This window comes from Hyperoodon ampullatus, assembly GCF_949752795.1.
Source record: "Hyperoodon ampullatus genome assembly, chromosome: 1".
Classification (NCBI taxonomy): domain Eukaryota; kingdom Metazoa; phylum Chordata; class Mammalia; order Artiodactyla; family Ziphiidae; genus Hyperoodon; species Hyperoodon ampullatus.
The window spans coordinates 14,034,492-14,062,402 of NC_136914.1; the positions used below are offsets into that span (position 1 = coordinate 14,034,492).

Consider the following 27,911-nt stretch of genomic DNA (forward strand, 5'->3'; position numbering starts at 1 on the left):
GTGCTTATTCACACTTGGCCACTGAAGGAAAAGGGGACTGGAGCCAGGCAGCTGCCCGAACCAGAGCTATCTTCCCAGGCCCCTGGGTGCCCCAGGGAGGTGGCAGACCCTCCTGCCCACTTGTCCACGCTCCCATGGCTGTGTTCTTCCTCTCGTGTTCCTCGAGCCTCAGCTCACACTGGTCCAGAAAAGTTGAGTGACTGGCCCAAGGGAGGCGCCGCATGGATTAAAAGCAGATTTAAGCCTGGAATCCAGGCTCCCTGGCAGCCAGGCAACACTTGCCTGCAGTGTTATGCCACCTGCCTTCTTAGGAGTTCACTTACAAAGCACCTACTCCTTGCCAGGCCCTGTCTTCAGCACATCACGTGCACCATCTTAATTAATCCTACTGCTACCCTAGGAGGTAAGGCGTAACATTGACATTTTGAACTTGGGGTAACTGAGGCACAGAGAGGTTTAGAAACTTGCACACACAGCTAGCAAGCCGATAGAGCCTGGATTCAGCCCCAGGCTGTCAGGGGCCAGAGTTCTCGTCCCCGCTCTGCTTTGCCTCCTAAGTCACAGCATACTGCATACTGCGTATTGCAGGTTCTGGAACTCAGCTTAGTTCCAGTCCCAGGCTGGTCCCCCTCTGCCTGGCCCCGAGCAAGTGGCTTCTCTTTACGGAGCCCCCATTTCCTCCTCCACAGAAAGAGGGGCACCTCACTCACACGTGGAGAGGACTGAACAGACACAGATGTGAATCCATCTGATCAGCCCGCAGGGCATCTCAGGTGGGCACAGGTACCAGTCTGGTATAAACTGGAGCCTGGGGTATAAATGATTTTGCCTGCACCCAGATGAGTGAAACAGATAGGTCAGCCAGTATTTGCAGCCTGAATAGAAGGCCTTCTCTTGTGGGTGGGGACAAGGGGAACCCAACCCCCATTTTAGGGAGTTCACTCTAGCTGAGACTGGGGGGCTAACCAGAGGCGGGGAGCCCCACTGAGGCTTAGGCAGCCTGGGCTGAGGGCCAGAGCAGAGGGACCTCCAGGTGGATGAGCACAGGACACGGAGGCAGGCTGGATGTGATGGAGGGAAAGGGAGGGATCCAGAAGCTTCCCTGATTCCTGGCTCTGCGTCTCAGGGCTGGGGCTGCTAAAACAGGGAACTGCAGGGAAAGAAGAGGTCTGGAATGCAGGCAGAGGAAGCTGTCCATGATAACTAGCATTACACCCGTGTCTTTTCCCCAGCTTCCAGGAAGCAGATTGGGTGTCTGAGTTCCCAGTGGATGCCATAACTTTCCACAAACTGGGCAACTTAAAACAACAGAAATCTATCATCTCACAGTTCCAGAGGCCTGAAGTTTGCAGTTAAGGTGTTATCAGGGCCGTGTTCCTCTGCAGCCTCCCGGGGAGGCTCCTTCCTTGCCTCTCCTAGCTCCTGCAGCCCAAGGCATCCCCCAGCCTCTGCCTCAGATGCCACATGGCCTTCTCCTCTGGGTGTCTCTGTTTCTCCTTTGGTGTCTCTTATAAAAACACTTGTAATCAGATTTAGGGCCCACCCAGGTGATCTAGGAAGACCCCCATCTTGAGATCCTCAACTTGATCATATCCACAAAGACCCTTTTCCCAAATAAAGTCACATTCACAGTCTCGGGGGGTTAGGATGTGGACATGTATTTGGGTTCGGGGGCCGGTGGGGGAGGCACCCTTCAACACACTGCACTGGAGAAAAATACATCGCGCTCAGCCAAGGGGCGTGGACCAGAGCTAGTCTACCTTCTCCCTTCATCCTCTCCACATGACCTGATTCCCTCTCCACCTACCTGTGTCTGACAAACTTTCCTAGGAGGCAAAATCATTCTTAGCTGCCAGAGTGTGAGTGAAAGTTAAGCAAAAGCCATCAGACACTTGGAGTACACCTAGATGGACAAATAGAACATGAATAATTCATCCAGCTTTGCCAGGAGGAGGGGGGCTTGTAAATGAGTCTAATTATGCTCCTTCCCAAGAGAGGTCAGTCCTGCCATGAAAAAAGCACTGGCTACACGCGGGATTCATGCAGCTGATTCTGAAGTGGGCATGGGGGAAGCCACGTGTGGGTTAATCCTCGAAATGAAAGGGCGCTCCGGGGTCATACTCAACCCCTGATTTTGCAGATAGGGGAAACCGAGATTTACAGATGGAAGTGATCTCTGCATGTGGAACTGAACATTCCAGAGAGAGGTGAAACCAGACACCTGGCCCAAGGCCCCCAACTTCCAGCCCAGCACTGGTGCTGCCAAAGTCCAGGCCACTGTGTATGGTCAAGTGTCTCAAAGTCCACAGGCATGTGGCCACTCAGGTGGGAGTCCCGGAGAAGTGTTTGTGGTGTCTGTTTGGGATGTAATTACCGTGCTCTGGAGGCTTCTCCACACCTACTTCGCTGGTCAGGAGTCCGTCTCCAGGCCCCTGCTCTGTGATGTGGCCATGGGGATTCAGTAGGGACAGCCCCTCTCGATAATTTGGCTCTCACACACCCGATGGTCAGTGCGGAGCTGGGCACCCACAGGAGATCCTCGTTCTGTGACGAGCGGAGCCAGAGGTCTTGGAGAAGCCGTCCCGGGACTGGATGATGGTGGACCCGGTTGGATGGCCACGCCCAGAAGGACGCTGTGCTGTCCTGGAGGTGCTGGGTCAGGCTCTGGGCCCTGGGATTCAGAGGCACACACTGGCCATGACTGTGCCATGTCTTCCTCCCCCAGCATCAGGTGGAAAGGAAGCTCTGTGCTTCACATCATCTTTCCCCAGCACCCACTGTATCCAGTCCTTTGTTTGAAACAGCAAGAGAGATTCCCCGAGTGATGCATAGGCTGTAAGAGCCGTGGTCCACGGCTGTTGATGGGACCCAGGGATTGGAGACTCTGTCTCCTCAGCCCATGCACAGGGTCCCCGGTCCACGTGGGTTCCCCCCTCGGCCGGCTCTGTTTAGCCCTGGTTCAGGCATGTTAGCTGTAGAGCCTGCAGACACGACTGAACCCCGCAGACTTAGCCATCATGGCCTCGTTCAGAGTTCTAGCAAGTGTTTGCAGAAGCAGGCCAAAGCCGAGCATGGTTGTTGTGAGGCGGTCAGGGGAGGTTAGAGTGCTGTGGGTCACGGGAAACAGGAAGCAGGAAGCACATGCTCTATGATCAAGCAAAAGGCAACACCCGTTTGCTTGGCCTTGGCCCCTGTGTGAGTCTGGGACCAGGGTCTGGGGGCCTGAGAGAGGAGGCTTCACGCCACCACACTGCCCTCTCTCTAGCCAGAGTTCAGACATCATACCTCTGATCCCTTCTCTGTTGGACTGGATTCCAGAACACCTTGAGGCCGGGAAGGGAACAGTCTGGACACTGACTCAGTCAAGAGGGTTAGGTGATCCTGAAGTAACAATCAGAAAGTCTCAGAGGTGACAAGAGCCTGCTGATTGTGCCCTGAGGCTCACAGCACAGCACGTGCTGGCTCTCAGACCTTCAGCCTGGAAGTGACAGCATCACTCGTCACTTCTGCCCTCCATTCATTGGCAAAAGCAACAAGTCACAACGGCCTGAGCCCCCTCAGGCCGGGTGACAGGTCTCCCTGGGATGTTGAGGGAACCACCTACAAAGCAAGGCATCTTTACTCCCTGAGGAGGGTATAACCCTGTGAAACACAGTAAAAACCCACATCCCCTGACAAACGACACAATCGGGACTCAAACCTGACCTGTGTGCCCTAAGGCCTGGCACTTCTGTTTCTCCCAGGCCCTCTTTGGCTTTTGTGTCCCAAGTCCTGTGGGAGAATCTCAGTCCCTATTTGCAGAACATCTGACAGGTGCTGTACTCATGTGCATTTCTTAAACGACGGCACTTTTTCTCCAGACACCATTTTAAGTTCAGTAGGAAATGAAAGCCGTTCTAAGCAGGCAGAGCCCATGGGAAGTCATCAGCGGGGGCTCAGGCTGAGAAGGATGGGGCTGCAGGCTGATGTTGGTGGAATTCACATTCCAGAAGTCTTGGCTCTTTTTCTCTCTCAACCTGTAGTCTCACTTTTTCATGATTTAATCTCTGCTTCTTATCGTACCAGAAAACCACAGTTTCCTGGGAAACCAATTCAGGCACTGACGACATAGCTCCTTTTTTCCCTCTCTTTCTATTCTGATGTGATGCTAAGTTTCTGGTTAATGGTGTGCTTCTAGCAAGCAAGATTTGAGCATCTGCACAGAGACCCTCCTCTGATTGCACAGATTCAACCATCTTTTCTGATGCTTTCTAAATTCTACTGTTTACAGAAGTCAGAAAATGCCTCTTTCTTACTGAGAGAGGAAGCAGCCTGGGGCAGGTGAAGGAGGGGGTGCTGAGAGCAGATGAATGTCAGAGTTTCAATCAGTATTTTCCAGATAATAAAAAATAATAAGAGCAACTGACATTCGTTGAGCTCTGCGATGTGTTAGGCAGTTGCCAAGGGCTTTGCCTCTTCTCGTCTTCACAGCAAACCTATGAGGATAGAACTGTTAGCCCATTTTACAGATGAGGAAACTGAGGCATGGGGGGCTGGTTAGATGGTGGGGGGACTCATCCAGGATCACACAGCCAGGAGGTGGCAGAGCTGGCATTCTCTGAATCCAGAGCTCACATGCAAAGAAGAGGGAGGAGGGGGCATTTCCATCAGAGGGAACGGGCTGTGCAGAGCCCCCACGGGGCTGGGGAGACCAGAGACCTAAGGTGTCGCTGTTCGAGAGGAAAGTGCCTTTAGGGCAGAGCGACTAGTAGGATCTGAAGCCAGAGAGGTAGAGAGAGGCCAGGGTATGCCAGGCCTTGGATGCTACAGCAAGGGGTTATGATTTGCTGTTGTAGGCAACAGCGAATGGACAGGAATCCAGCCTCACCACTTACTGCTGAGTCACCCTGGACAAGTTGTTTACCCTCTCTGGGCTCCAGCATTTCAGTCAGAGATACTTCCTTTCCAAGCGACAAAATTCTTGACGCAAAACAGAAAATGGACTTATTGGGTCCTATATTTAACCGTCCAGGGGTTACCGTTTTCGGGTGAGTCCTCACCCAGGATTCTAAAGGTACTGACACATCTTTCTCTCCATCCACTGCCCCAGCCCCAGGCTCCGGGTTTCCCCTTGTCATGGCAGCAGATACAGTCCCTTCCTCTCCACACCACCCAGCCCGCAGAGATGACAGAGCTGCATCCCAGCGTTCCCAGTATTCCAAGTCTGGAGCCCCACCCCTGGCACATCTGACGCCATATGCTTATCCCTCGTGGTGACTGTGAGTGGAAATGGAAGGCACAGATTAGAGCTGAAAACCCAGAAAAGCAGAGGACCTTTTCCCCAAAGCAGAGTCTTGATGCTGTGGCGGAAGGGAGTGGGGGCGGGGCGGGCGGGGGGGGAGGGGAACCAACCGATCCCTGTCCACTGGGCTCAGACACGATTCACAGAGTGACGGGGAGAACTGCAGTTGTTCACACCTAGTGTGTCCACAGCCCAGCATGTGGTAGGCACTCAACAAACGCTCCCGGCCTCCTGCTTGGCAACTGAAAGAGGAGGGGCAGAGGGGAGAAGCCTCAAGGGTTGCCCTGCGTGGGGCCGGGCAGCGGATGGGCACTGGCTGGAGAAAGGGTACAGGTCAGGAAGGAGGCGGCAGTCCCGCCTTATGGGGACAGTGGGCGGGCACCCAGAAGGGACAACCAGCAGGCTGTTCGACGACAGTCAGGTCTGCAGCTTGGGGACTGCGTGGCGGGATGTTTGTCCAGGAGTCTCAGGAACGGAGCCAGCTCAGACGCGGGGTAGGTGGGTGTGCCGAGGAGAGGCGTCGGGAAACCCGAGGGTCTCCGAGCTGGGAAAGGCAGAGCCGCCCCTTCCTTGACTCGGCCACCCAGACATCGTGGACATCAAGCCGGCCAACATGGAGGACCTGACGGAGGTGATCACCGCGTCCGAGTTCCACCCGCACCACTGTAACCTCTTCGTCTACAGCAGCAGCAAGGGCTCCCTGCGCCTCTGCGACATGCGTGCGGCCGCCCTGTGCGACAAGCACTCCAAACGTAAGTGCGCATGCCCGCCGGGGGCCCCGGTGGCGGTAGACGTGGGCGGGGCCGTCCCTGTGCTGGAGCCTGCGGGGTGGGGGCAGGGGGCAGACGAGGACGGGGGCTTCAGTTCATCTCTGTATCCACTCCAGTGCCTACAGCAGTGTCCGGAAATACACACTTGTTGAATGAATGAACGAATGAACAAGTGAACAAATGAATGAGTGGTGGCCAGTTGGCCCCTGGAGGGCTTTATGAAAGACTGGGTGAAGGAGGCAGAGGGCTGTTGGGAGGGACAGGGTCACTGTCTCCCCCCCGGGGAGCCTGGTTTCCCTGGGCAGCCAGAGAGGGCAGTGCTGCCACAGCCCCCAGGCACTCAGGCTCAGGACTGTCTGCAGCGATGTGATGTCCAGAAGTGGTGAGTGGTGTAAACAGCCGCCAAGAAAGCAGAGTGTAGGGAGGGTCATGTCAGTGCCACTGACTGAGGAGGTTACAGTGGAACAGTCTCTCTGAGGTGCTGCAGGAGTGCGCCATGCAGATCTCTGGGGGAAGAATCTTCTAGAAGGGGGACACTGCAGGGGCCAAAGCTCCAAGATGGGAAGGCACCAGTGTGGCCAGATGATGATGTCTGTATAATGGAATATTGTTCAGACATTTAAAATACTGACTTAGGAGGTTTTTAATGACGTGGGGGAATGATGTTTAAAGATTCCGTGGGGGAAAAAAGCAAGGCAATGGCTACTTCACTGAAAGAATGGAAACAGAAAAGCATGGAAAGAAATACTTCCAGAAATTGTCCCTGAGTGTGTGTGCAGGATGGAATTTAGGGAGAATAGAGATGGTTTTGTGTCTGCCCACGCTGCTTGAATGACGTTCTTCGTGGGCTGGATGTGAGAGTCAGAGCCCCTCTCGGCTTCTGTAACTGTGTTAGCTGGTTCCCTGGGGTCTGAACAAGCAGCCACCCACCAGGGCGGCCACCACTCATACATTTCCCCAGCCCAGGCACACAAGCATAGATTCCAGGCACGTCCTCGTCCTACGCCTGGTGGTGTGGAGCTGCATGTGAATCAGCCCACAAAGTCAAGTACAAGAGCTGTAACTTTATTTTGATGACTCAACTCCATTGAATTTCTCGTCCCCTCTCCTGGGGCTGTGGTGAGTATTAATTAACTATAGGGCCACGGAGGAGTCTGCCTCTCCTGAAGTTCCAGAAGGCTTTGGCACGGCCAAGGTATGAAGGGAGGGACATCGCACCTTCTGACTACCGGGGGTTTTTTCAGTGCCTGGTGACACTGAGGGCAGGAAAGTTTTGCATAAATGCAAAAGTTATGCTTTTGGCATAAATGTTCATAGATGCAGTTGGCCTTTAGTTTTCTTTGCCTACACTCTTTGCCCAGTTTTATTAAGATGATTGTTCTCTTGTAAAATGAGCTGGCTGATCTCTCTTTTTTTCCCTAGAATATTTAGTATCATATATCAGCTTCTTGAAGTCTTAGTAAAACTTAAGTGTAAATCTTTTTTGATTATTGGTTTATATAGGTTTTCTATGAGAGTTAATTTGCATCAAAAATGTATCTTAAATTTTTCTAGAATTTTCTTTTCATTCTCAAACTCAGTATTCTGCACTTTTTCATTAATGCCAGTGACAGGATTGTTCATCAGTCTTTGTACAATACGTTGCAGCTTCTGTTTTCCTTCCCTCCTTTAATTTGCCATAAGTCGTGAGCAGAGGAGATATCTGCCTTGCTGTCTGCTTTCTCCAGATCGCGTTTGTTCTTAGCCCTCGTCTGGCAAGCAGACGATTGCCAATTAGGTAGTTATTTTTAATCAGAACAAATGGTTGTTATTGGAGCCAGGTCTTTTTATAAAGAGACTTGGAGGTTAGGACCCATTCTTTGCATCTCAGTTCTATCCATATACTTAGTTACTACTCAGAACTCAGGGGATGGCTGATAGAGACACCCCCAGAGATGAATGGTCGCAGCATCATTTTCTCAGCAGATAAGACCGTGATTTTCTGTTCTCTGAAGGAAGGGCGTCCCGGATCACAAGTGGATCACGTGTTGACTTCTGCCGTTGGGCAGATGAGGAAACCGAGGTCAGAGAAATGCAGTGGCTTCCCCAGGCTCCTCCCCGTCAAGGGCAGAGCCAGGAAGCACGGGCTGCTGCTACCCAGCCCACAGCTTGTTGTCTTTCTCCAAAGCAGTAGAAATCCGGGTCTTTTGTCTGCTAGTCATTATGACAGGGTAACCATGGAAACGACTGTGCTTGAATCCTCAAAATAGACCGTTATTTCTGCTTTTCACAGCACAGAGTCTGCCAAAAGGGAGGGCTGTGCCGAAGCACGAAGATTCCCTAGAATAGGTGGTAATGACAATAGCTCCCCCTGGTGGAACCCCTATTCTGTGACAGCCCGATGCTGGGTGAAGCAGGAACCGCAGTTAACATTGGGCTTGCTACACACCAGGTGCTGCTCGAAGTTTACATCTCATTAAGTCCTGAGAGCTACCCTGTGATGGAGGTACTCGATTATTCATTTTATAGATGAGGAAACCGAGTGTACTGGTTTCCTCTGGCTGCTGTAACAAACAGTGGCTGAAAACAACACAGATATATTCTTTTAGAGTTGTAGAGGGCAGAGGTCTAAAATTTAGGTGTCACCAGGCCTGCATTCCTTCTGGAGGCTTCGGGGGAGAATCTGTTTCCTTGTCTTTTCCAGCTTCTAGAGGTCACTGCTTTTCCGTCTTCAAAATGCATCACTCTAACCCCTGCTTCCATCATGCCATCTCTTCTGCCTTTGACCTTCCTCCTTCTCTCTTATGATTACAGAGGGCCCACCTGGAGAATCCAGGATAATCTCTGCAGCTCGAGACCCTTAACTTAACATCTGCAAAGTCTTGTCACGTGAGGTAGCATGTTCACAGGTTCCAGAGATGAGTATGCGGCCGTCTTTGGGGGCCATTATTGTTTATCACACAGAGGCACCGAAAGGTTAAGACATGTCCCTAAGGTCACGCAGCTAGGTGGAACCAGGATAGAGGCTCCCGTAGTCTCATGCCTATCAGCCTGTGTTCTTTCTCACTTAATCTTCACAGAAGCCTTGAGAACAAAGAACTCTTATGGAAACTGTGGGTGAGCCAGGTCCATTTAAAGGGTCTGGGTGGGGTAGACTCCCAGGACTCATCCCTGGTAATGGATCTGGGGTAGAAAGACCAGACCTAGCCCCCCTCTGCTGGAGAGGCTCCAGATATCTGGGGGCAGAGCCAGGGTAAAGCCCCCAACAGAGGGCACAGCCAGGGCCCTGTAGCTGGATCCTGAGGCCCGTGTGGCAGGAGCAGAGTCGGGGGGGGTGAGGGTGAGGTTAGAGGCGCATGGAGCGAGGAGGCTCCACATGTGGAGAGCAGAGGGTCCACATGCAGAGGATTTACAGGCCATGGCGGGGGCTCTGGGTTTACTCTGAAAGGACAGGAGCCACAGGGGGCTTTGCCTGGCTGTGTTTTAATAGGAGCCCCCTGGCTGCTGGGAGGAGGGTGGAAGTGGGGGCCAGCTGGGAGATTAGCCCAGTAACCCAGATGAAAGGTGCTGATGCTCCGAGCGGGGTGGGTGCGGTGAGTGGAGGGGGTCAGGTCCTGCATCCGCACGGAAGGTCGGCTTTGCCCACGGACTGAATGGAGAAAGGAGAGTGAGAGAGGGTGAGGGGTGGCCGCAGGCTTTGTGCAGAGAGAGGGCGCCTGCCTTTATGGAGCAAGCAGACTGGTAAGTAAATAGGAGCGTGACAGCGGGCAAGTTTCTGAAGGCTTTGCGGCTGCTCTGATGTGGTCAGCTTTAAATGAAGGTGGTCGGAGGAGGCATCTCTGCACCTTGAAGAATGAAAAAGAGTGAGCCTGGGACGAGAGGCGGCAGAGAGAAGCGGGGAGGGGCGTGCCGCGAGAGGGGCTTGGCTGCAGTGGGGTGAAAGGACAGCTTCACCCCACTGGTACAAAGACAGAGAGGTGGGGGCAGATCCTGCGGAGCGGGGGGCCACAGTTGGGTGGATGTTATTTTATCCAACGGGGTCCATCACACGGTGCTGAGCAGGGGACAGTTATAAGCAGAGAATGACAGTTGTTAACTCCTTATCAGTGAGGGTTCCTTGTGGCCACCGCCTTAGAGTGACCACCTGTCCCTGCTCCCACTGCACGGCCTCAGCCTTCCCGGTGGCAGGGTGGCAGGGGCGGGAAGGTGGCCTCGCAGTAGGCATCTCCCCCAACAGTGGCATCGTGCGGGAGCGACAGGTACCCTGTGATCCGCAACCCCACTGCTTCTCCCTCTGCTGCAGGGACCACCCCCCCTCCTGGAGCCCAAGGTGGGAAGGTGGGACTAGGCTGGATACGTGTGCTCGTGATTCAAGTGGAGGTTCTCGTATGATATCAGAGCAGAGGAGGGACCCGTTGCCAGGGCAGCCAGGAGCAAGGACTGGGCAGGACCTGTCTGCTCCTTCAGGCCCGGCTCCTCCTGCGCTCTCCACCTCTGCAGACCTGCAGCCCCGCTTCCGTATGTCCCTGTTTCTCTCCAGGCTTTCACTGCCCTGCACCACTGTCCCTGCACGTGTGGCTCAAGCCAGGGCAGTTCTTCCATCAAGCCTGAACCTCCCTTCATCCCAGCCCCATCTGATCAATTCTGCCTGCTCCGTTTACCCCTCACTTCCCCATCCATGCCCAGAGAAGACCACCCACATGCTGACAATGAGGAGTGGCACACAGCTGGTGCCACTGAGAGGGACACAGAGCAAAAGCCACGGGCCCCCAAAGGCCACTTCTAGCAGACACAGGTCTCACTGTTGTGCCTAGATATGTAAGTGGCATCATACCAGGTGGGGAGAGAAATATGTCAGGAAAGGCACGGAGAAGAGGCCCCATGGGCAGGCAGCACCAGAAGGTTCTGTCCACTCTGTGAGCAAGACTGGGCTCTGAGCCTGGTTCCAGGCTGGGCAGGGATGCCGGGATGACCGATGACAAAGGCAGAGCCCCCTACCCCAAGAGCTCACAGCTGCATGAGGTGACCAGGCGTCCTCACTGATGCCATACAAGAGGGCATCCCAGGGCTGTGCGGGCAGCAAGGGTGAGCATTTGATTTCTTTGGAGAACATCTGGGCAAGCTGCACAGAGAACAGGATGTTTGAGTTGGGGTTCTGAAGGATGTACAGGAGTTGGTGAGAAGGACAGAGGCTAAAAATGGGAAAGGAAATTTCAGGGAGAGAAAACAATGTGGAAAATAACTATAAAAACAGTTATGCAGTTTTATTGAACAGCTACTCAAGTCTCTCACTGGGCCAGGTGCTTCTAGGTGTTACCTCTGGAGGTCTAACCATGCTTGTCCTCCAGGTGAGGAAATGTGGGCTCAGAGAGGTTAAGGGGCTTGCCTGAGGTCACCCAGAGCTTGGCTCTGCCCTGCTGCCTGGTGTATGGCAGGGCAAGGGTTAGGATAAGGCGAGCGAGATGCCTAAGTCACAACATGGAAGGAGGCATTCATTTAAGCCGACCCCGGAGTGACTTGTTCAGTGTGGTGCCCTAGGGGTCTTGCCTGCCTCACCCTGTTCGAGGCCCTGGGAATCTGGGTACGTGAAGCTGGAGCAGCAGGCCGATTGGGGCCCAGCTAGGAAGGAGCTTGGCAGCTACACGTGGGGTCTTGAACCTTGATGCTGCGGGCACTGGGAACCATGGAGGGCTTTAAGCAGAAGAGGGACACATCAGAGTTGTGTGCAAGGCTGGAGAGGAAGGCTGGCCCGCACCTCAGGCTTCACTTCCATTTCCTTGGATCACGGGTGATTCAGGCCCTCCCCAGGGTCCCTTCACGTCACTTAGGCGAGGGTGGCGGGAAGGGGGCTCCTCTCCCTTCCCCGGTGTGTGACAGCGGTGACACCCAGAGAGGAGGATGCGATTGTCAGGGAACCAGCTAGGGCCACGAGAGCCTTAATTATGCAAAGTTATTTAAAAAAAAAAAAAGCTCGGACAGAGATTTCTGCTGTTTCGGAGCCCTCCAACTACAAAATAATTAGGGCAGGGGAGAGAGGTGGGATGGAGCCCACCACGAGTGACAGGGGCTCTGGGATGCAATTCTTTGAACTCTTGGCAGCAGTAATTACTGTGAAATGTCCCTAGTGATTCCATCAATTAGAAGGGAGACCCTCTTATCTCTTATTAATGGCCTGGGGACGTGCAGGTTATGTTTGGGGGGAGGGGGAGGGATTGATACGGAAGATTCTGCAGTCTTTTGACAAAAAATAGTTGTATCAAAAATTTCATAGAAATATTTGACAAGAAAACTAAGAACTTCTAGGTATAACTTTTTTCAGGCTTGTTCATATCCTTTCCACTAATCCTTTTCGGTTCTGGTGCTTTTGTGCTTAAAAAAACCATCAGAAGTGCCCAAGTACAGCCAGAACTGAGGTTGCAGTGGGCCATTTGGTGCTTCTGTTTTCAACTATGGATTAGGTCATCCTCTCAGCCCTTGACCTTTGTGGTTTCCTGCCCCTTAAAGCTAGCAGAAGACGCAGCCCCTGGCTCTGTGACATCCGGTGCGGATGCTCCTCTGTGATTTTGGTCCCCATCTGCCTACCGAAACCCCACAAAGCGTGCCAGGAGCTCTGTAGGGTGCAGGGCGGAGTGAGCTGGACCAGTCCTAGTGGTTTGGGTGGAGGCTGGAGGAATCCACCGAGGCAGGCGAGGGGTACAAAGTCGGGGTGCAAGAGACAGACCCCACTTTATGCTTTTATATCTTACCTTCTGTCTGACGCCTAGCAGCAGAGATGCTGATTCAGTTGAGGGAGAGTTCCTGCCACGTACCAGGGGAAGTGCTGGGGGCCACCCAGATCCCTGAAGAGAGTTTGAGGTGCATCTTCTTTCAAACCTTCTGGCCCATTTCTCCCAAGTATTAGGTCTATACCCCTGTTCATTTAAAGACAATACAGGGGGGCTTCCCTGGTGGCGCAGTGGTTGGGAGTCCGCCTGCCGATGCAGGGGACACGGGTTCGTGCCCCGGTCTGGGAAAATCCCACATGCCGCGGAGCGGCTGGGCCAGTGAGCCATGGCCGCTGAGCCTGCGCGTCCGGAGCCTGTGCTCCGCAACAGGAGAGGCCACAGCAGTGAGAGGCCTGCGTACCGCAAAAAAAAAAAAAAAAAAAAAAGACAATACAGAACCTCAGTGCTTTAGTTTAAGTAAGAAATCAAGTATTGAATTTGTCTTTATTCCAGGCATCTGAGAGAAGAGGGAAATGTCATTGATTTAAATTTTTTGGCTTAACAAAGAAAAATTACGAATGTTTATACCTGCAAAAATAAAGGTGTCAGTGTACCAGGGCACAAAACACAATTATGTGAGATGACCAATCAGAATGCAGAGGTTTTAGAGGCTAAAGGTGACCCACAAAGAGGTCTCCTTCCCACTGCAGGGAGGGGAATCCTGGAGAAAACCAAATCTTGCCAAGCCCTTCCTCTCTCCGAGCCCTTCTGTGGCTCCCTATTGCCTACAGGATGACACCCTTCCCATGGCTTACAGCCCCTTGCTCTCGCCTTTCTCAGCCTATGTGGCCTTCAGCTCATCCCTGTCTCAGGGCCTTTGCACATGCTATGACTTCTGCCTGGAGTTCTACTCCCTGGTATCTCACTTCATTCATGTCTCTGCTCAGATGTGCTCTCCCATAGACGCCCTGTCTATCCAAATCACCAGCCCCCATTTCTCTCTGTCTCCTCACTTACTTTATCTTTCTTCCATCATGGCCCAATGGTATCGCATGTCACTGAGTTTTACTGTCTGTCTCTGGGAGGAGAATGTGGGCTCCAGGAGAATGGGGGTGTTGCTCACTGCCGCATTCCAGGGCCTCAAACAGTGCCTGGCTATGGTGGGCGCTCAGTATGGACTGCTTAACTGAGAGGATGAGTGAATGCATGTAGGCATGACCACATGAGATGGTCCACCAGGAACTGATTCCAGCCACCCTGCCAAGGGGAGCTGGGCAGGAGTTGTATCTCTGGGAAAGGCAGGAGCAGTGTCTACCTTGGACAAGAAGAAGAACAGGTTCCCAGATGGGGGGTAAGGGGCTGGGACAGACCTGGGAAGTGGGATATGGGACTTTCCCACATAGGAGGGGCCAGCAGGAAGGGCACTCCTGTGAGCCTCTGGGGACATGGGATCAGCTCTCTGCTTCCCTGTTTTAAGCCTGGAGCCTTGAGACCAGCAGGCAGGGCAGCCACTCAGCCGGTGCCCGTGGGGACAGCTGGACAGGTTGTCAAATGTTTAAAAGTCCTTCCAGACTGGCTGTAGATGGCTGCCAACCCACCACCCCATCGTCTTCCCTGACCCCCAGGCCCATCCATGGCCCAGGTCCTAAATGGTCAGCAGGGACCCTAATTTCCATCCTGCTGCAGCACCAGGGCCACTGTAGTATCTGATTGTCCAGTGAGGTGGGCAAACTATTGGGACAGCCAGCAACAGACATGGAACTTGGAAGAGCTTGTCCTGCTGCATGGGAACCTCCTTGTGTCAGGAAGGCCTGGCTTTGGGGGACAGCAGGGAAGGGATGCTGCTTGGGGAGCCGCTCACTGCCCACTCTGGGACCTCTGGTAAAGGCAGCAAGCTGTTGCCTTCAGGGGTCAGGTAAGCAACTTCCTGTGTGGAGCAGCTGGCCTAAAATAATAGGAGGTGGGTGGCAGGCAGCAAACGGGACTCAGGCTGCATCCGTGGTGGCGAGGTTTGGTTTTGCTACAACCCGCACGGCAGCCAAACAGAACATACCTATGAGTGGGGCTTGGCCATGTGTGCCCAGTGCACCATGAACAGAGGCGCCAGAGCCAGTTAGAACCACAGGCGGTGCTCAGCCTAGTCCAGGACGTGGTCCAGCACCTTCGAGGATGCCCGGACACCTCACAGTCCTGGCATTTGGCATCACCAGCAGGAGGCAGCAGAGAGCAGCAAATTGAGTACAGGTCTGGGTTCAAATCCCTCCTCCACCACTTTTTCCAGCTCTGAAGCCATCCATGCCTCAGTTTTCTTGGCTGTAAAATGGGAATATTAGTGGTACCGACCTGATGTTTTTATTGTGGGGTTAGATAAGGTAACACACGGGAAAGGCTCAGCACAGAATCTGGCTTAGAGTAAATGCTCAATAAACACTGTTCCAAGAGCTGGTTCTTCCCTCTTTGGAGGATCCATCTGGGCCTGGGCCTGACCTGTATTTAGTTATAAGTTTGATGAATGAATAAATGACCTACCACATGAGCCCAGAGTGGAAACGGAGTCGTCTGTTATTTGGACCCCACGGGTGGGAGTGGCCCAGTGACGGTGGTTGTTTTTGTCTCCGCAGTATTTGAAGAGCCCGAGGACCCCAGTAACCGCTCCTTCTTCTCGGAAATTATTTCCTCCGTGTCGGACGTGAAGTTCAGCCACAGCGGCCGGTACATGCTCACCCGCGATTACCTCACAGTCAAGGTCTGGGACCTGAACATGGAGGCGCGGCCCATAGAGACCTACCAGGTGGGCCCTGATGCCTGGGAAACCTCGCAGCCCCTCTGTGGGTGGGAGACCCGCAGCCGCCCTTCCCGGTGCTGAGAACTCACACTGAGGGGCTTTCCCAGCTATAGGGCGGCTTTCATCAGCCCATTTTGCAGGTGAAGACACTGAGGCTTGAGAAATCAGGCAGCTCATCCCACATAGCTCAGCCAAGGACAGGAGAATTTGCTCAGCCCCGCCTCACGGGGAGCTGTGTGTCATCTGCTTGCAGACTCCTGCCCTGAGGCAGGGCTGTGACTAGGCCTGCAGTCCAAGGTCCAGGGGGCAAAGATGAGCATCAGGCTGGGCTCAGTCTGAGGGTGCAGACCATGGCTTCCCTCCCCTGGAGCCGGCGTCTGCAGTCCTACCATTAACGCAGGCTAAGCATTGCCCTCTCCCAGGGAGCATCCTTAGCTGGTGATACAGCAGTGAAATGGGAGCGTGGTACATTTCTAAATACTCCGTGCAGGCTTTTTCAGTCAGGCGTCCAGGATGAAGCGTGGGACACCTTCCTGGAAAGTCGTGTATTATTTTTCTGTTAGGATTCATCCATATATATTAGGGAATAGAAAACAAAATTCTTGTGATGTTCAAATTTGGCGGGGACTGGAAAGAAACAGGGGACTGTTTTAAAGCTGCGCCAGTTACGTCTTTAGCTGGGGCAGTCTGGGAGGCTTCTTGGAGGAGGTGACCTTTGTGCTGGACCTTGTAGGATGAGTAGGATTTGGTTGTGCAGATGTGAGTGGGAAAACAGTACCCCCACCCCAGAAGACCCAGCCAAACCCTCATAGTGTCACCAAGCGTTGGGTGCACACTGAGTGCCACATGTATTTTTCACCTCTATTCCTTACTACCCCTGTGAATGGGGTGATATCGGCCCCACTTGACAGGAAGGGAACCTGGGATGCTGAGAGGTTAGGATATGGGGAGCTGCCTTACAGTTGGGCAGTGACAGATTCGGGGCCCAAATGGGAGCTGCACAGCCCCCTTCCCTGCCAAGGCCTGGGGGAGGGCAGTGTCCCGGGAGGCGGAGGGCCCCCACTGGGAAGGGGCACAGAGCTGAGAGGGGAAAACGGGGTACTCAGAGTCTGACCTGGGACACGTGTGCTGCTGGCAGCTCCACGCCCACAGGGAAGTCTGGGGCGGTTCCGGAGCCCTTGCCCCGCCCCCCAGCTTCCCAGGATGACGGATTCATGAAAGGGCCCCTTTGTTGGCCACCTGTGTTTACTGCTGGCCTCCAGCTCCCACTGCACTTCCCAGGAAGGGGTCAGCCCCTCCTCTACCTTTGGGAATGGGAGGGGTCAGAGATTGGGGCGGGAATGACTTAACCCCTGCTCAGCCCTGTGGGACGGACTGTTCTGGCACCTTCCCAGAGCCTGCCCAGGGACATGACTGTGTCCAACCCTCTGAGGCCCCTCAGCCTTTCGTGTCCCTGGTGTCAGCAAAAGCCCCCAGACCCTGAAGCTAGGTGCAGTGTTTAATGTGAGCATTTTGTGGGGAGAGGGTCCAGAGCCTTCAGATTCCCAAAGCACGTGAGGACCCAGTAAAGCGGAGAATCACTGCTCTGGAGCACCAGGTCCAAAGCTGGGTGCTTGGCTTCTGGCCCAGCTGACCTATTGATTCTAAAATAGTAATCTTTACATAAAACCAACATAACTAACATTTTTTAGCTGTTAGGTGCTAGAAATTGTGTAAAACAGAATTGTGTTTGGCTGACTTGCAGTACTGAATAGATAGGGGCCTTTCTCCCTTCACAAGAAGCCTGGAGTATCCTAGAATACTTAGTGGCTTTGTGACCTGCTCAGTGTCCCAGTAGCCACTTCTGTGATTTAGTTCACCATCGTCTGAGTGTTGGTTTTCTACCTTCATGTTTGATACCTCATGGTGGCAAAACAGCTGCCACAACTCCAGGAACTATGTTGACCATCCATTCAGGAAAGGAGGAAATGTGAAAGGCTGTGCTGGTTGGATCTGTGGTATGTTTTATTATGAACACAAAAGCTTTCCCAGAACACTCCTGAGAAGACCTCTTACAACTCATTGGCTAGAACAGGCCCATGACCAGGCTGGAAAAATTAGTAGGTTTACAGCCTCTGTGGTTGAAGAAGACAGGGAGAAAAGGGTAGGGATGGGAAAAGGACAAAAAGCCCCTTTTTCTTCCCCACCCCTCCCTGCACTTGACCCTTGGTTTGTGGCCAGTGTCACTGCCCAGCAGGAGTTGGACACTTTTTTCTCTCCACCCCTCCATAGTTAATCGGGGTCGCAAACACCTACCTGGTGCTTTGCCCCGTGGTCGTCGCCCTGAACCCTCATGCTCTTCTCCGGCGGGGGGAATCTCATGACCCGCTTTTCAGACGGGAAACCTGAGGCTCATAACAGCTCAGTGACTCCCCTGGGTCACAAAGGGGCAAAGCCAGGAGTTCAGGCTTCATGTTACCCATTTACCTGCCCCTTCTGCCACCCAGAGGGCAGGGCCACGTCCCCGAAGAGAGCTGGCACCCAGGAGGCCCCGTGGTTACAGAGCCTGTGGGATGGGGCTACAGTCAGATGGACGCAGGTCATGGGGCATCACCATCTCTCCTGTGGTGTCTGGTGACCCTGGGAGAGGATCCTGGCCTTCCACTTCTACGCTGTGTGACTTTGGGCCAGTTACTTAACCTCTGAGCTTCAGTGCCTCGTCCATAAAACAGGACAGGTGGCGTCTGCCGAGATCACGCTTGAGAGGCCTGTGTGAATCCTCCTTCCCCTTTTCTCCATGATGGTCACTAATGTGCCCACGGTGACTATTGTCCTCAGAGGACATGACCCTATACCAAATAGTCACTTACATTTGACCCCAGAACAGCCCATGAGGTGAGTGCTCTTATCACTTTAAGGATGAATAAACCAAGGCTCAGAGAGGGTGAGGTCACTGTCCAGGGTCACACAGCCAGGGAGGAGCAAAGCCAGGATTTGGTCCCCTTCGGCGTTATTCCCTTTGTCACTGTGACTGTCCCCTCTCTGGCCACAGCTCAGGGGTCGGCCGTGTGCCAGGCTATGGACGCTTCCCGATGAGCAGGGCTGAGTTGGGAGTGCCATCCAGACCCCGGAGGGCACAGCCCTGCTCAGTGAGACCCTCCTCGTGGAGGGGGGCCAGGACTGTCGGGGTGCCCCCCTCGACTCACCCCGTCCCCTTCTCTCACCAGGTCCACGATTACCTTCGGAGCAAGCTCTGTTCCCTGTATGAGAACGACTGCATTTTTGACAAGTTCGAATGCGCCTGGAATGGGAGCGACAGGTAACCTCAGACCTTGGACCCCGCCCACCTAACTAGGGACCTTCCACTCTGCAGGGCCGGCTGGTGACCTGGGCGGGATGTGTTAGGGGAACTAACTGTTACCAAGCCTGAGGAATCAAGGTGTTCCAAGGAGGCCCAGTCTTTCTTGTAGCAGGTTCGAGCTCTCAGCTCTCAGATTCAAGGGCAGAAAGGAAACTTCATGTTCTGAAACTATACGTAACAGCCACGTGGAGCCCTGTTCTCCTGAGCGGTAGTGGAAGCATCTTTAGTCAATTCCGGGTCGTTCACCGTGCAGCCCCTTCCCCAGGTTGTCAGGACTGAGGGCTGTTCAGGTGCCAGAGCCCCGAGACGGGGAGGGCTCTAGCCACCGGTCTACACCCGCCTCCACCCTCCTCTACCATCGTGGTTGTAGCTTCAGGCCCACTGGGCTCCGGGGAGCGTGGCGGAGCTCCTGCACCTTTGGGGGCTGGGGGCTTCCACGGGTGCAGCCACCTCTCACAGCCCCACCCACCCGGGAAATGGCTCTGAGCCTGACCTGAGTTCCTGCTTCCCCATCACCTGGCTCAGCCCAGGGCGAGTGTGGACAGGGGAGGCCCAGGGCAGGGACCCAGGTGACCAGACCGTGCAGGGCTGAAAAGCACTCTGGCCAGGATATCGGCCTGTCGCCGTCACACTTCACATGCGGAGCGGGTTTGGTGAGCGAGAAGGCGCGGAGTGAGGGCCGGCAGCCTTCGACTCAGGTGCCGTCCCAGGGCGCGTCCATCCACGTGGACCCTGTCAGTCCTGCGTGTCCGGCCAGGAGCAGGCTGGGCTGTCCCCGAGTTCTGAGTGTGGCCGGCACTGCTGTGGTCATGTGAGAGCTTCTGTGCCACCACTCTGTGTGGCTGTGAGCACAGACCCACCAGGACCGCCAGGGAAGGTGGGTGGGGATCCAAGGGGGGTCGAGCTGCTGTGTCCAGGGTTGGAGTATCCCCTAGAGCTTCTGCCAGCATGCTGGGTGCTCACCTGGCCTGAGGAGTCTCCAAGTGGACAGTGCTCTCAGAGGGACCAGTATGGTGGGCCCATGGGGTCCGCTGAAGGACACTTAGAAAACCAGGTGGAGGCCCTGGCCTGAGACTGGGCTGATGCAGCAGGGTCAGAGGTGACCCACGGCACTCCCTCCAGGGGCCTGCCCCCAGGCTGACACACTGGGGGTTCCCCAGGGATTACCGGCAGTAGGTCTGGGGCTGGGGGGTCTATTAGAATCTCAGAAGACGGCAAAAAGGGGATTCCAATACTACTGTGTGTGTGTCTGTCTGCCTGTCTGCCTGTCTGTCTTTCTGTCTTTATGTGTTGGGCTCCCTGCCCGCCTTTCCTTCACATCACCACCAGGGGGCGTCCATGAACGGGGATGCTGGGCTTCCAGAGACTGGAGCTGCCTTCTCTTCCTGGCTTTCGGGTGCCCAGCCTGGAGCTGCTGTCCTGCCTCTCACCCATCACTTCCTGCCATGCAGTTTACATGCCAGCCACCCCAGCCCTGGTAGTCCCTGCCACCTTTCTCCACAACCCACTCTACTCCCACCCCTTGGAACCCTGACCACACTCAAGGCCACCTCCTCCAGGAAGCCCTCAGGGTCCTCTGCATCTTGACACCCCCAGCCTCCTGGGTTTTCCTTCTGTGTCTTTGCATTTATTACATGTTTTCATCTTGCCTCTGTTTGCCTTCCCCACTGGTTGAGGTGCCCCTGGGAGTGGGACTGTAGCTCAGCCCCTCCTGAGCCCCTCACTTGGGGCCTCAGGAGTGTCCAGTCAATGGTTGTTGACCTTCTGGAAGGCATAGGGGTATGCCACCTCCTTCCACTTCAACACAAGCATCCTATGAGCCCAGCAAGCCCCATAGAGGAGGATCCCAAGGTAAATAAAACCTGGTCCCAGCCTTCCAGGAGCTCAGAGGCAAAGGGGAGAAGCAAGTGCTGCCCTCCAGGGCCCCCGCCCTTGAAAACCAAAGCAAACCTTCTGAATCCCTCAGCTCAGCGTTTTCTGTCCTCATGTTAATGGGAAGCTTCCAGCATGCCAGTTGTATAGGTAGCAGCACAGAGCGGGTGGACATCTGATAACCCTCACAGCGCCCCTTACCCAGCTCTAGCAAGACTTAGATGGGCAGCCTGGGGGCAAGGAAAGGGCAGCGGTTTTGGGGTCAGACACCCTCGATTTCCAGACTGTGCTCCACCACTCTCCAACTGCATGCTTGAATAAGCCACCTGACTTCTCTGAGTCTGCTCACCTGGAAAATAGTTCTAATAAATCATGACTTTCAAGGGCTGCTTTGAGGATAAGACGCTGTGTGTGAAACTCCTGGCAAGGCCATGGCTCCATATTGGCAGTGGATGGTCCGATGATTTGCACACACGGGTCTGTTGTTTGTCTTGTCTGAAAGAACCCTGCGGAGCCACCAAGACCCACCTCAAATGCCACCTCTTCTAGGAAGCTCCCCTTGACCTGTTCTGCCTGGGAAGAAGGGATTTGTGTCAACCAAGTATCTTCCAGTGGCAGGAATCAGATAAGCCTAAGCTTGTTCTGAGAAGTTCCAGCAAGGCTACCCCAGGGCTCATGCTGTACCTTTGGGGCCATCTCCTCTCTGTCCACTCCCATCTCTGAGCCTCCCTGCTTCTTCTTAAATACTAGCCTCATCCTCTCCTACTACAGATGGCTCCCCCTTGCTGTTCGGGATAGTGACCCCAAATAGTCCCCCTTCCGTTGTCCTCCCAGCCCACAGTCACCCTTCTAGGTATATAGAAAATTTTCATGGAAGGATCTGATTGGCTTTGTTTGGGTCACATGCTCACTTTTGAGCCAATCAGCATGGACATGATTTATTGCATGCCACAGTTGGCCAGCAGGGGGCAGTAGAGCACCATGATTGTCACACTCTCCAGCCCCACAGGGATGGGGCAGGAGCCTTTCCCCAGTGGAAAGAAGAGAGCCTGGGGACAAGGGCAGCCAGGACCGTGGTCCCCACGTGCAGATGAGGAAAATAAGGCTGGCAGAGGTGAAGCAACTTGCCTAGATGCAAGCCAGGGCAGGAACTGCCCTTGTCCCTGTTAAAAGAACCTTCTGGAACGTTAGAGAACACCTAAGAATGGGAGCAATGGGCCATTCTGTCCCGGTGTGGTTTGCAGGGTGCTGGGACCTGGTGTTCCGAGGTGAGAGAGACCCCTCCCTGCAGGTGTGGTGGGGCTCCCTCCCCCCCACCCTGAGAGGTGTCAGCTGGATCCCGCAGCCAAATGGAAGGATTAGCAGCCGTGTGGGTTACAAATGACTTTAATGATCTCACTCTCCCTTCCCCTGATGGCTCAGGAGAAGGATGGGTGTTGTGTGAAAGCGCCCACTGGGTTCTGGGAACCGTTCCCTAGAGAAATGGGTGGCGGGAGGGCTGCCTTCTCTCTTCTCTCGCCCCTGCCGGCAGGGAGGGAGGGGGCGAGGCACCCCTGGTCGGCCCCGGGGCGCGCAGATTCCTTCTCTGCGAATCCGTCACCTACTCTCTCCTTCTGCTTCCCTAGTCTTGGGCTCCCAGTCAGACAGGTGGGTGGGGCTTCAGGCCGCACGGATGGTTAGAATCCAGAAATACCTGTTGGCATTTACTACATAACAGGAGGTGGGATTTACTGAGCTCAGCACCGTTCTAAGTGTTTTACCTTGTTATCCAGTCCATTCGCACCAGGAGCTGGGGTCCCTCACCCCATTTTATACATGGGAAGACTGCACGGGGGGCTAGGAAGCATATCAGGGGCAGAGCTGGGATCTGGACCCAGGTGGCTGACCCGACCCAAGCACTGTCCACACTGCATGTGCTTGTGGCGTGTGCCTTTGCCTTTGCCTTTTAGGCCCAAGTAAAGCAGGTGGAGAGAGAAAGGCTTCCTCCCCTGTCTTCCCCAGGTCACCCGGCATCAGGGCCTCCTGCCCGGCTCCTGACCCCAGTCTGAGCTGGTGAGCTCCGCTCTTTCTGCTCCACGGCAGCTGCTCTGGGCCCAGGGAAGGGCGGCCTTGGCCCTTGGGACCCTCTGATTCCCCCATCCAACGTGCTGCACCTACCCCCAGGCTGCTGAGCCCACCCCGGGCGGGGCTGGTATGGGTTTTAAGAGCTTCTAGGTGGGTCTGCGCCCATGCAGGCCACCCTCCTCCTTTGCAGGCTCTGGGAGGACCACCTCATAGGGTGGGGGTGAGGGACATCACAAGGAGAGAGGAGATGAGGGAGGGGCGGAGGAAGGAGAGAATCCACCTTCTCTTGCTGCTGGCTTAGCAGTGTCATCCCAGTGTCACCCAGTGTCCCAGGGCCAGGCAGAGCGGGCGATCAGGAAGGAGCAAAAGCAGGAGGGAGTCCCCTCATCATGAAGCTCGGACCTCCTGCCTCCATCGGCACTGACCTCCTGTGACTAGGCCCCTGGGCCGGGGGCCCGCCCCGCGACCCAGCCTGATGCAGAGCCAGCTGTGGGAGGGACGGGGGGCATCTGGCGGGGTCCCAGGCAGGCCCCCCTCTTGTTGTCTGCTGAGCCAGACAGGCCTGGTGGGCTTGCTGCCCCGAGTCAGGAGGTCAGAGTTCATCCCCACTGGTCACCCCTGACCCGCGAGGCCTGAGGAGTCCCTCAGCGGGGCGTGCACATGCATACACACACACAGACACACGCACGCACGCACACGCACGCTGGCAGCTAGCCCAGTGCACCCCACTCCTCCCTGCCTCGGGCTCCTCCTCGCCCACCTTGCAGAAGGGGCTCCGGGCCTCTGTCCGGCCCTGCACGCCCACCTGGCCCGTGCTCGCAGCCCCACCGGCTCTCCGGAGCACAGAGACTCGGGCGCGGCTGCCCCGTACCCGCGGTGGCCCTGGGTCGCTGCCACCTGCTCACCTGCCCTCCTCCCGCCCCTCCAGCCCTGCTGTGTCTGAGAGGCGGGAAGCAGGGCCGCGGAGAGTGCAGACCCCGGGAGTGGTTCCCCGGTGGCACCTCCCGGGCTGGGTGGGAAGGCCAAGGTCAATGTGACGAGCCCCGTCCCTGCAGCACCCCCTGCTCCCCATCCCCCATCCCCTGCCCTTGGGACACTGGGGCGCTGGCTGGCAGGGTGGCCCCTCTGACCCCACCCCCAGCCTCTCGGAGGCCCAACCTCGCCCCGCCCTCCTCCCTGTCTTCTGGTCCAAACAAGGGCGACCCTCGGCTGGCTGAGCCGCTGCACTCCGGTGATGACCCGGGTGAGGGTCAACCCCGAGGGGAAGCCGCTGGCACACACAGCAGCCCCAGGGCAGCCCTGAGAGACCTGGGCTTGGGCTCCAGCGACCTTTAGATGCCAGATCTTCTCTGCTTTGGGGGCATCTTCAAGCTTAGCCCCCTCCCTGCTTCCCGCGTGGGCGGTGGCACTGTCGTGAAGTCTCACGGGCCATAACTTAGGCGACATCAGAGCCAACCCAGCCTTCCCTGGCGTGAGCTGACCTCTGAGGAGAGAAGGGGGGCTTCTTTGGGAAGGAGGGAGCAGAGGGCACTGTCCCCCACCCCCCACCCCCCGCCAGCAGCGCTGGGGGCCGCCTCACGCCCACCCAGCACCTCCGCAGCATGTCATTTCATCAGCAGCGCTCGGGTCTGTTCACAGCAGTTAAGGTTTCAGAACAGAAGCGACTAGAGCCAGAAAGCCCGTTAGAGTTCTCCACCCACCCGCTCTTCACCTCCGGGGATTAGACAAACCTCTTAAAAGGCAGAACCCTTTGACTGCCACGTGCCACCCCTCCCCAGATAGCGTCCGAGAAGCCCCCTCCACTCACCCCTGGACTGTCCCCTGTCCCTGTGCAGGGGGTGGCCGCGCAGCTTGTTTCGTGCCTTCCTAAGTCTTCCGAGGGTGGCTGCGACTGTGTGTGCCGCTGCCCCGGCATTCAGTGATCCATTCACTGGTTCATTCATCCGTTCATTCGTTCGGCAGATACTTAGTGAGCCCCTACTGGGGGCAGGTACCTTCTGGACCTGCAGGTCTGGCAGTGAATGAGAGAAGCGTCTGGCCCTTCAGTGCATTTGGTTTACGAAGCATTTACCGAGTCTTTGTCGTCCCCGGGGCATGGGGGCTGGGCGGCTCTGCTTGGTCTGTTCCTGTCGGCTGCTGCCAGGGGTTGTCCTTCTTTCAAGGACCACTTCCCGCATAGGTGGCCAAGCCAGGCCCTGGGGACTCAGACAAGACACACCTGCGCCGGAAGCCCACCAACCCCCACCCCCCACCTCCCCACCCCGCCTCTGCTGGGGAGGTAGAGGCACAGGCGGGCGCTGCTGGCCCACGGGTGATTAGCGCTGCGAGGTGAGCCCGGAGGGGTCCCCACCTACCCCTCCAGCTCCCATCTCCACCCTCCTCCACAGAGACTATACCTGGAGGCCGACCCCATGGGCTGCATCCACAGGCCTCCGTGCACACTGGCTTCTGGCCGGGTTTAACCACTGGGGACCCTAGAAGGAGACTGAGGGTGAAGGGAGAGGCCAGAGTGTTTATTCCCCCTTGTTTCCTGTCGTCTTGGCTGACTGTGTCCCTTTGGGCACAGCTCCCTTGAGAGGACAGCCCCCTTCACACAGACCTCTCTGGCTCTGGCTCTTTCTCTCTCTCTCTTCTCTCTCTCTCTTCTGTGACTCCTCCCTCCCCTCCCCTCTCAGGCCTGGGGGTGGTTTCAAAATCCCCAAATGTACCAGTCCCAGGGCACAGCACTTTCCCTGTGTTCCCTTAGAACCTTCCAGAACATTCGCAAACAGTCTTTCTATGGAGCGCCTCTCCTACCACCCAGTTGGCACGTGCCCTCTGCCCCCTGCTGGGGCCCGGATGGGCCTCACCCCCTTCCGCCTGGACGCCCCTAGAACGTCTGCGGAAGGAGCCACTTTATAGAAGGGGCCTCCCATCCTCTTTGCCCCCAAACACCTACCCATCCATCTCTGAACACAAGGTCAGGGAGAGCAGTTTGGGTGTCGAGGGGAGGTGGCACCAAGCACTAACATGCAGCTTGTGGCTCTGGTGGGAGGCTGGCCTCACGGGCACACGGCCATCGCCAGGAACGGCACAGCCTGGGCAGGCAGCTGCTTGTGGGCCAGAACCTAAACGGGGTTCCTGGCCCAGACTTGCCAGACCCCAAGCCAAGTGAAAGGTCCTTTCTGTGAAGGATCAGAGGTCGGAGGGGCAGACTTCTCAGTGAGAAAGGAAACAAAGTGCTGTATCAATCACATTAGGAGACAGTGTCACTCTACCCTCTTCCCTCTGCTGGGGAGACCCCTCTCCTTGAGCAGTTTCAGGGACCAGGCAGCAGAGGGGCCTCCCCAACCCACATCCAGGCCATCAGCATCTAGAAAGGACCGACATTAAGAGATGGTCCACAGGCGAGGTGACAGGTGACTTGTAATGACAACTTGTCCATTCTCATGTGGGCCCCGGGGAGGTGGGCTTCCCTGGGTCTCCCATGAAGATGCTACAGGCTGGGGCCTCAGGTACCACACTCTCCTGGTGTCAGCCCAGGTTCTCCCACAAGAAGGAAATATGTTACAAGGACATAGGTCACTTTCAGCCTGTGACTCAACATCATTCGGGGAGCCTGAGCATCTGACCCTGCACAGCCCAGCGCACGGGATTACTCCCGTGACTTGGGTGATACTGAAGACATGGCTCATGTGCATGACCCTTGTAAACCGAGGGGTCCTCGTGGCTCATCTTGGAGCAATGACACCGTCAGGAAGCACAGTTCATCTCCTAAAGGGAGGAGGGATTCCAATCTGTCCGCATCTCTCCTGAAGAACATTGAAGGGGACCACTTCCTTACCCTCAGTGGTGTTTTCTGGAATTCACTCCCACCTCCCCAGTTACTTTGTATGCCCTGCCCCCAGCTGCTCCAAAACCCAACCCCTTTCTCCAGGCCCAGGCCCATGTAGGTGGTATTCTTTTCTCTCCCATCTCTTGCTGTGTAGATTAACATCCTTCCTCTGGTCCAACAGGAATCCCTTCTCTTTAGGAGAGGTAGGGAGAAGAGGTGGGGAGTGGATAGACAAATGTAGAATCGTGTTTAGCAGAGCGGGGGAGGTCTGTGAACACCTGCACGTTGACGGTGTGCAGACAGTGATCATTTAGTCACTCAACTATTCAGACAACAGGAGGGTCCTGGGTCCCCGCCAGGAGGCCACATCTGGCTGATTCACGGGCCTGCCCTTTGTCAGCGCAGAGTTTGTAGCCCAGTGTCTCCTGTGTTTATTTCCCTTTGCTTCTCTTCTTACTGAAAGTCTAGGGCTCTCTCTTTTGGACTAAAGGGCAAACAAAGTACAAGGGAATATTTTTATGATGTTCGGGGCGGAGCATTAAACGGATCTCAGTTCCTGGCCCCAAGTCTGTGTGCTGAGGCAGCCGAGATGTGAGGGAGGACGAGAGACCCTAAGAGAAGGTGGGAAGAGGCAGGCGTGTCCCCGCGTCTGCTTCCCAGGCGATGGCCCTGCAGCCCCGGGAGGAGGGGCGGGCTTCTCTCTTCTGTTGCCCCGCCTGACGCCGCTCCGTCTCCCACCAGCGTCATCATGACCGGGGCCTACAACAACTTCTTCCGCATGTTTGACCGGAACACCAAGCGGGATGTGACCCTGGAGGCGTCGCGGGAGAGCAGCAAGCCCCGGGCGGTGCTCAAGCCGCGGCGCGTGTGCGTGGGCGGCAAGCGGAGGCGGGACGACATCAGCGTGGACAGCTTGGACTTCACCAAAAAGATCCTGCACACGGCCTGGCACCCGGCCGAGAACATCATCGCCATCGCGGCCACCAACAACCTGTACATCTTCCAGGACAAGGTGAACTCCGACATGCACTAGGCGCCACACGGCCACGCGCGGAGCGGCCACCAGGGGGCGCCGAGCCGTCTGTCCAGCATCCCGGGGCCGGACCGCCTTGGCTGGTGATTGGTTGAAAACCGGAAAAAGGATTCACAGTAAACCGACGTGATTGTCGGCCTTGAAGTTCAGTTCTTTCATCCCGTACTTTAACCGCGTGCAGTCGTTCCCACCTTATTAGGATTTTTACCTCTGCGCGTTAATTTTTCACTCCAGAGGTTCTTTTCTGGGGACGCGGGAGCCCCGGAGCC

At 55.6% G+C, this 27,911-nt stretch overlaps 1 protein-coding gene across 1 annotated transcript in view; it reads left to right on the plus strand.

The window, feature by feature from the left end:
- The window catches only part of PPP2R2C (protein phosphatase 2 regulatory subunit Bgamma), a gene marked incomplete at both ends in the record, with an annotated part of 133,055 nt that extends 105,413 nt beyond the window's left edge, over positions 1–27,642 (plus strand). The window contains 4 exons of the mRNA XM_079707492.1: positions 5,869–6,033; positions 15,356–15,525; positions 18,726–18,817; positions 27,351–27,642. Of these exons, the coding sequence (XP_079563618.1) occupies positions 5,869–6,033; positions 15,356–15,525; positions 18,726–18,817; positions 27,351–27,642 (719 nt within the window). The remainder of the gene's footprint in view (positions 1–5,868; positions 6,034–15,355; positions 15,526–18,725; positions 18,818–27,350) is intronic.
- Between the last annotated feature and the right edge of the window lie 269 nt (positions 27,643–27,911).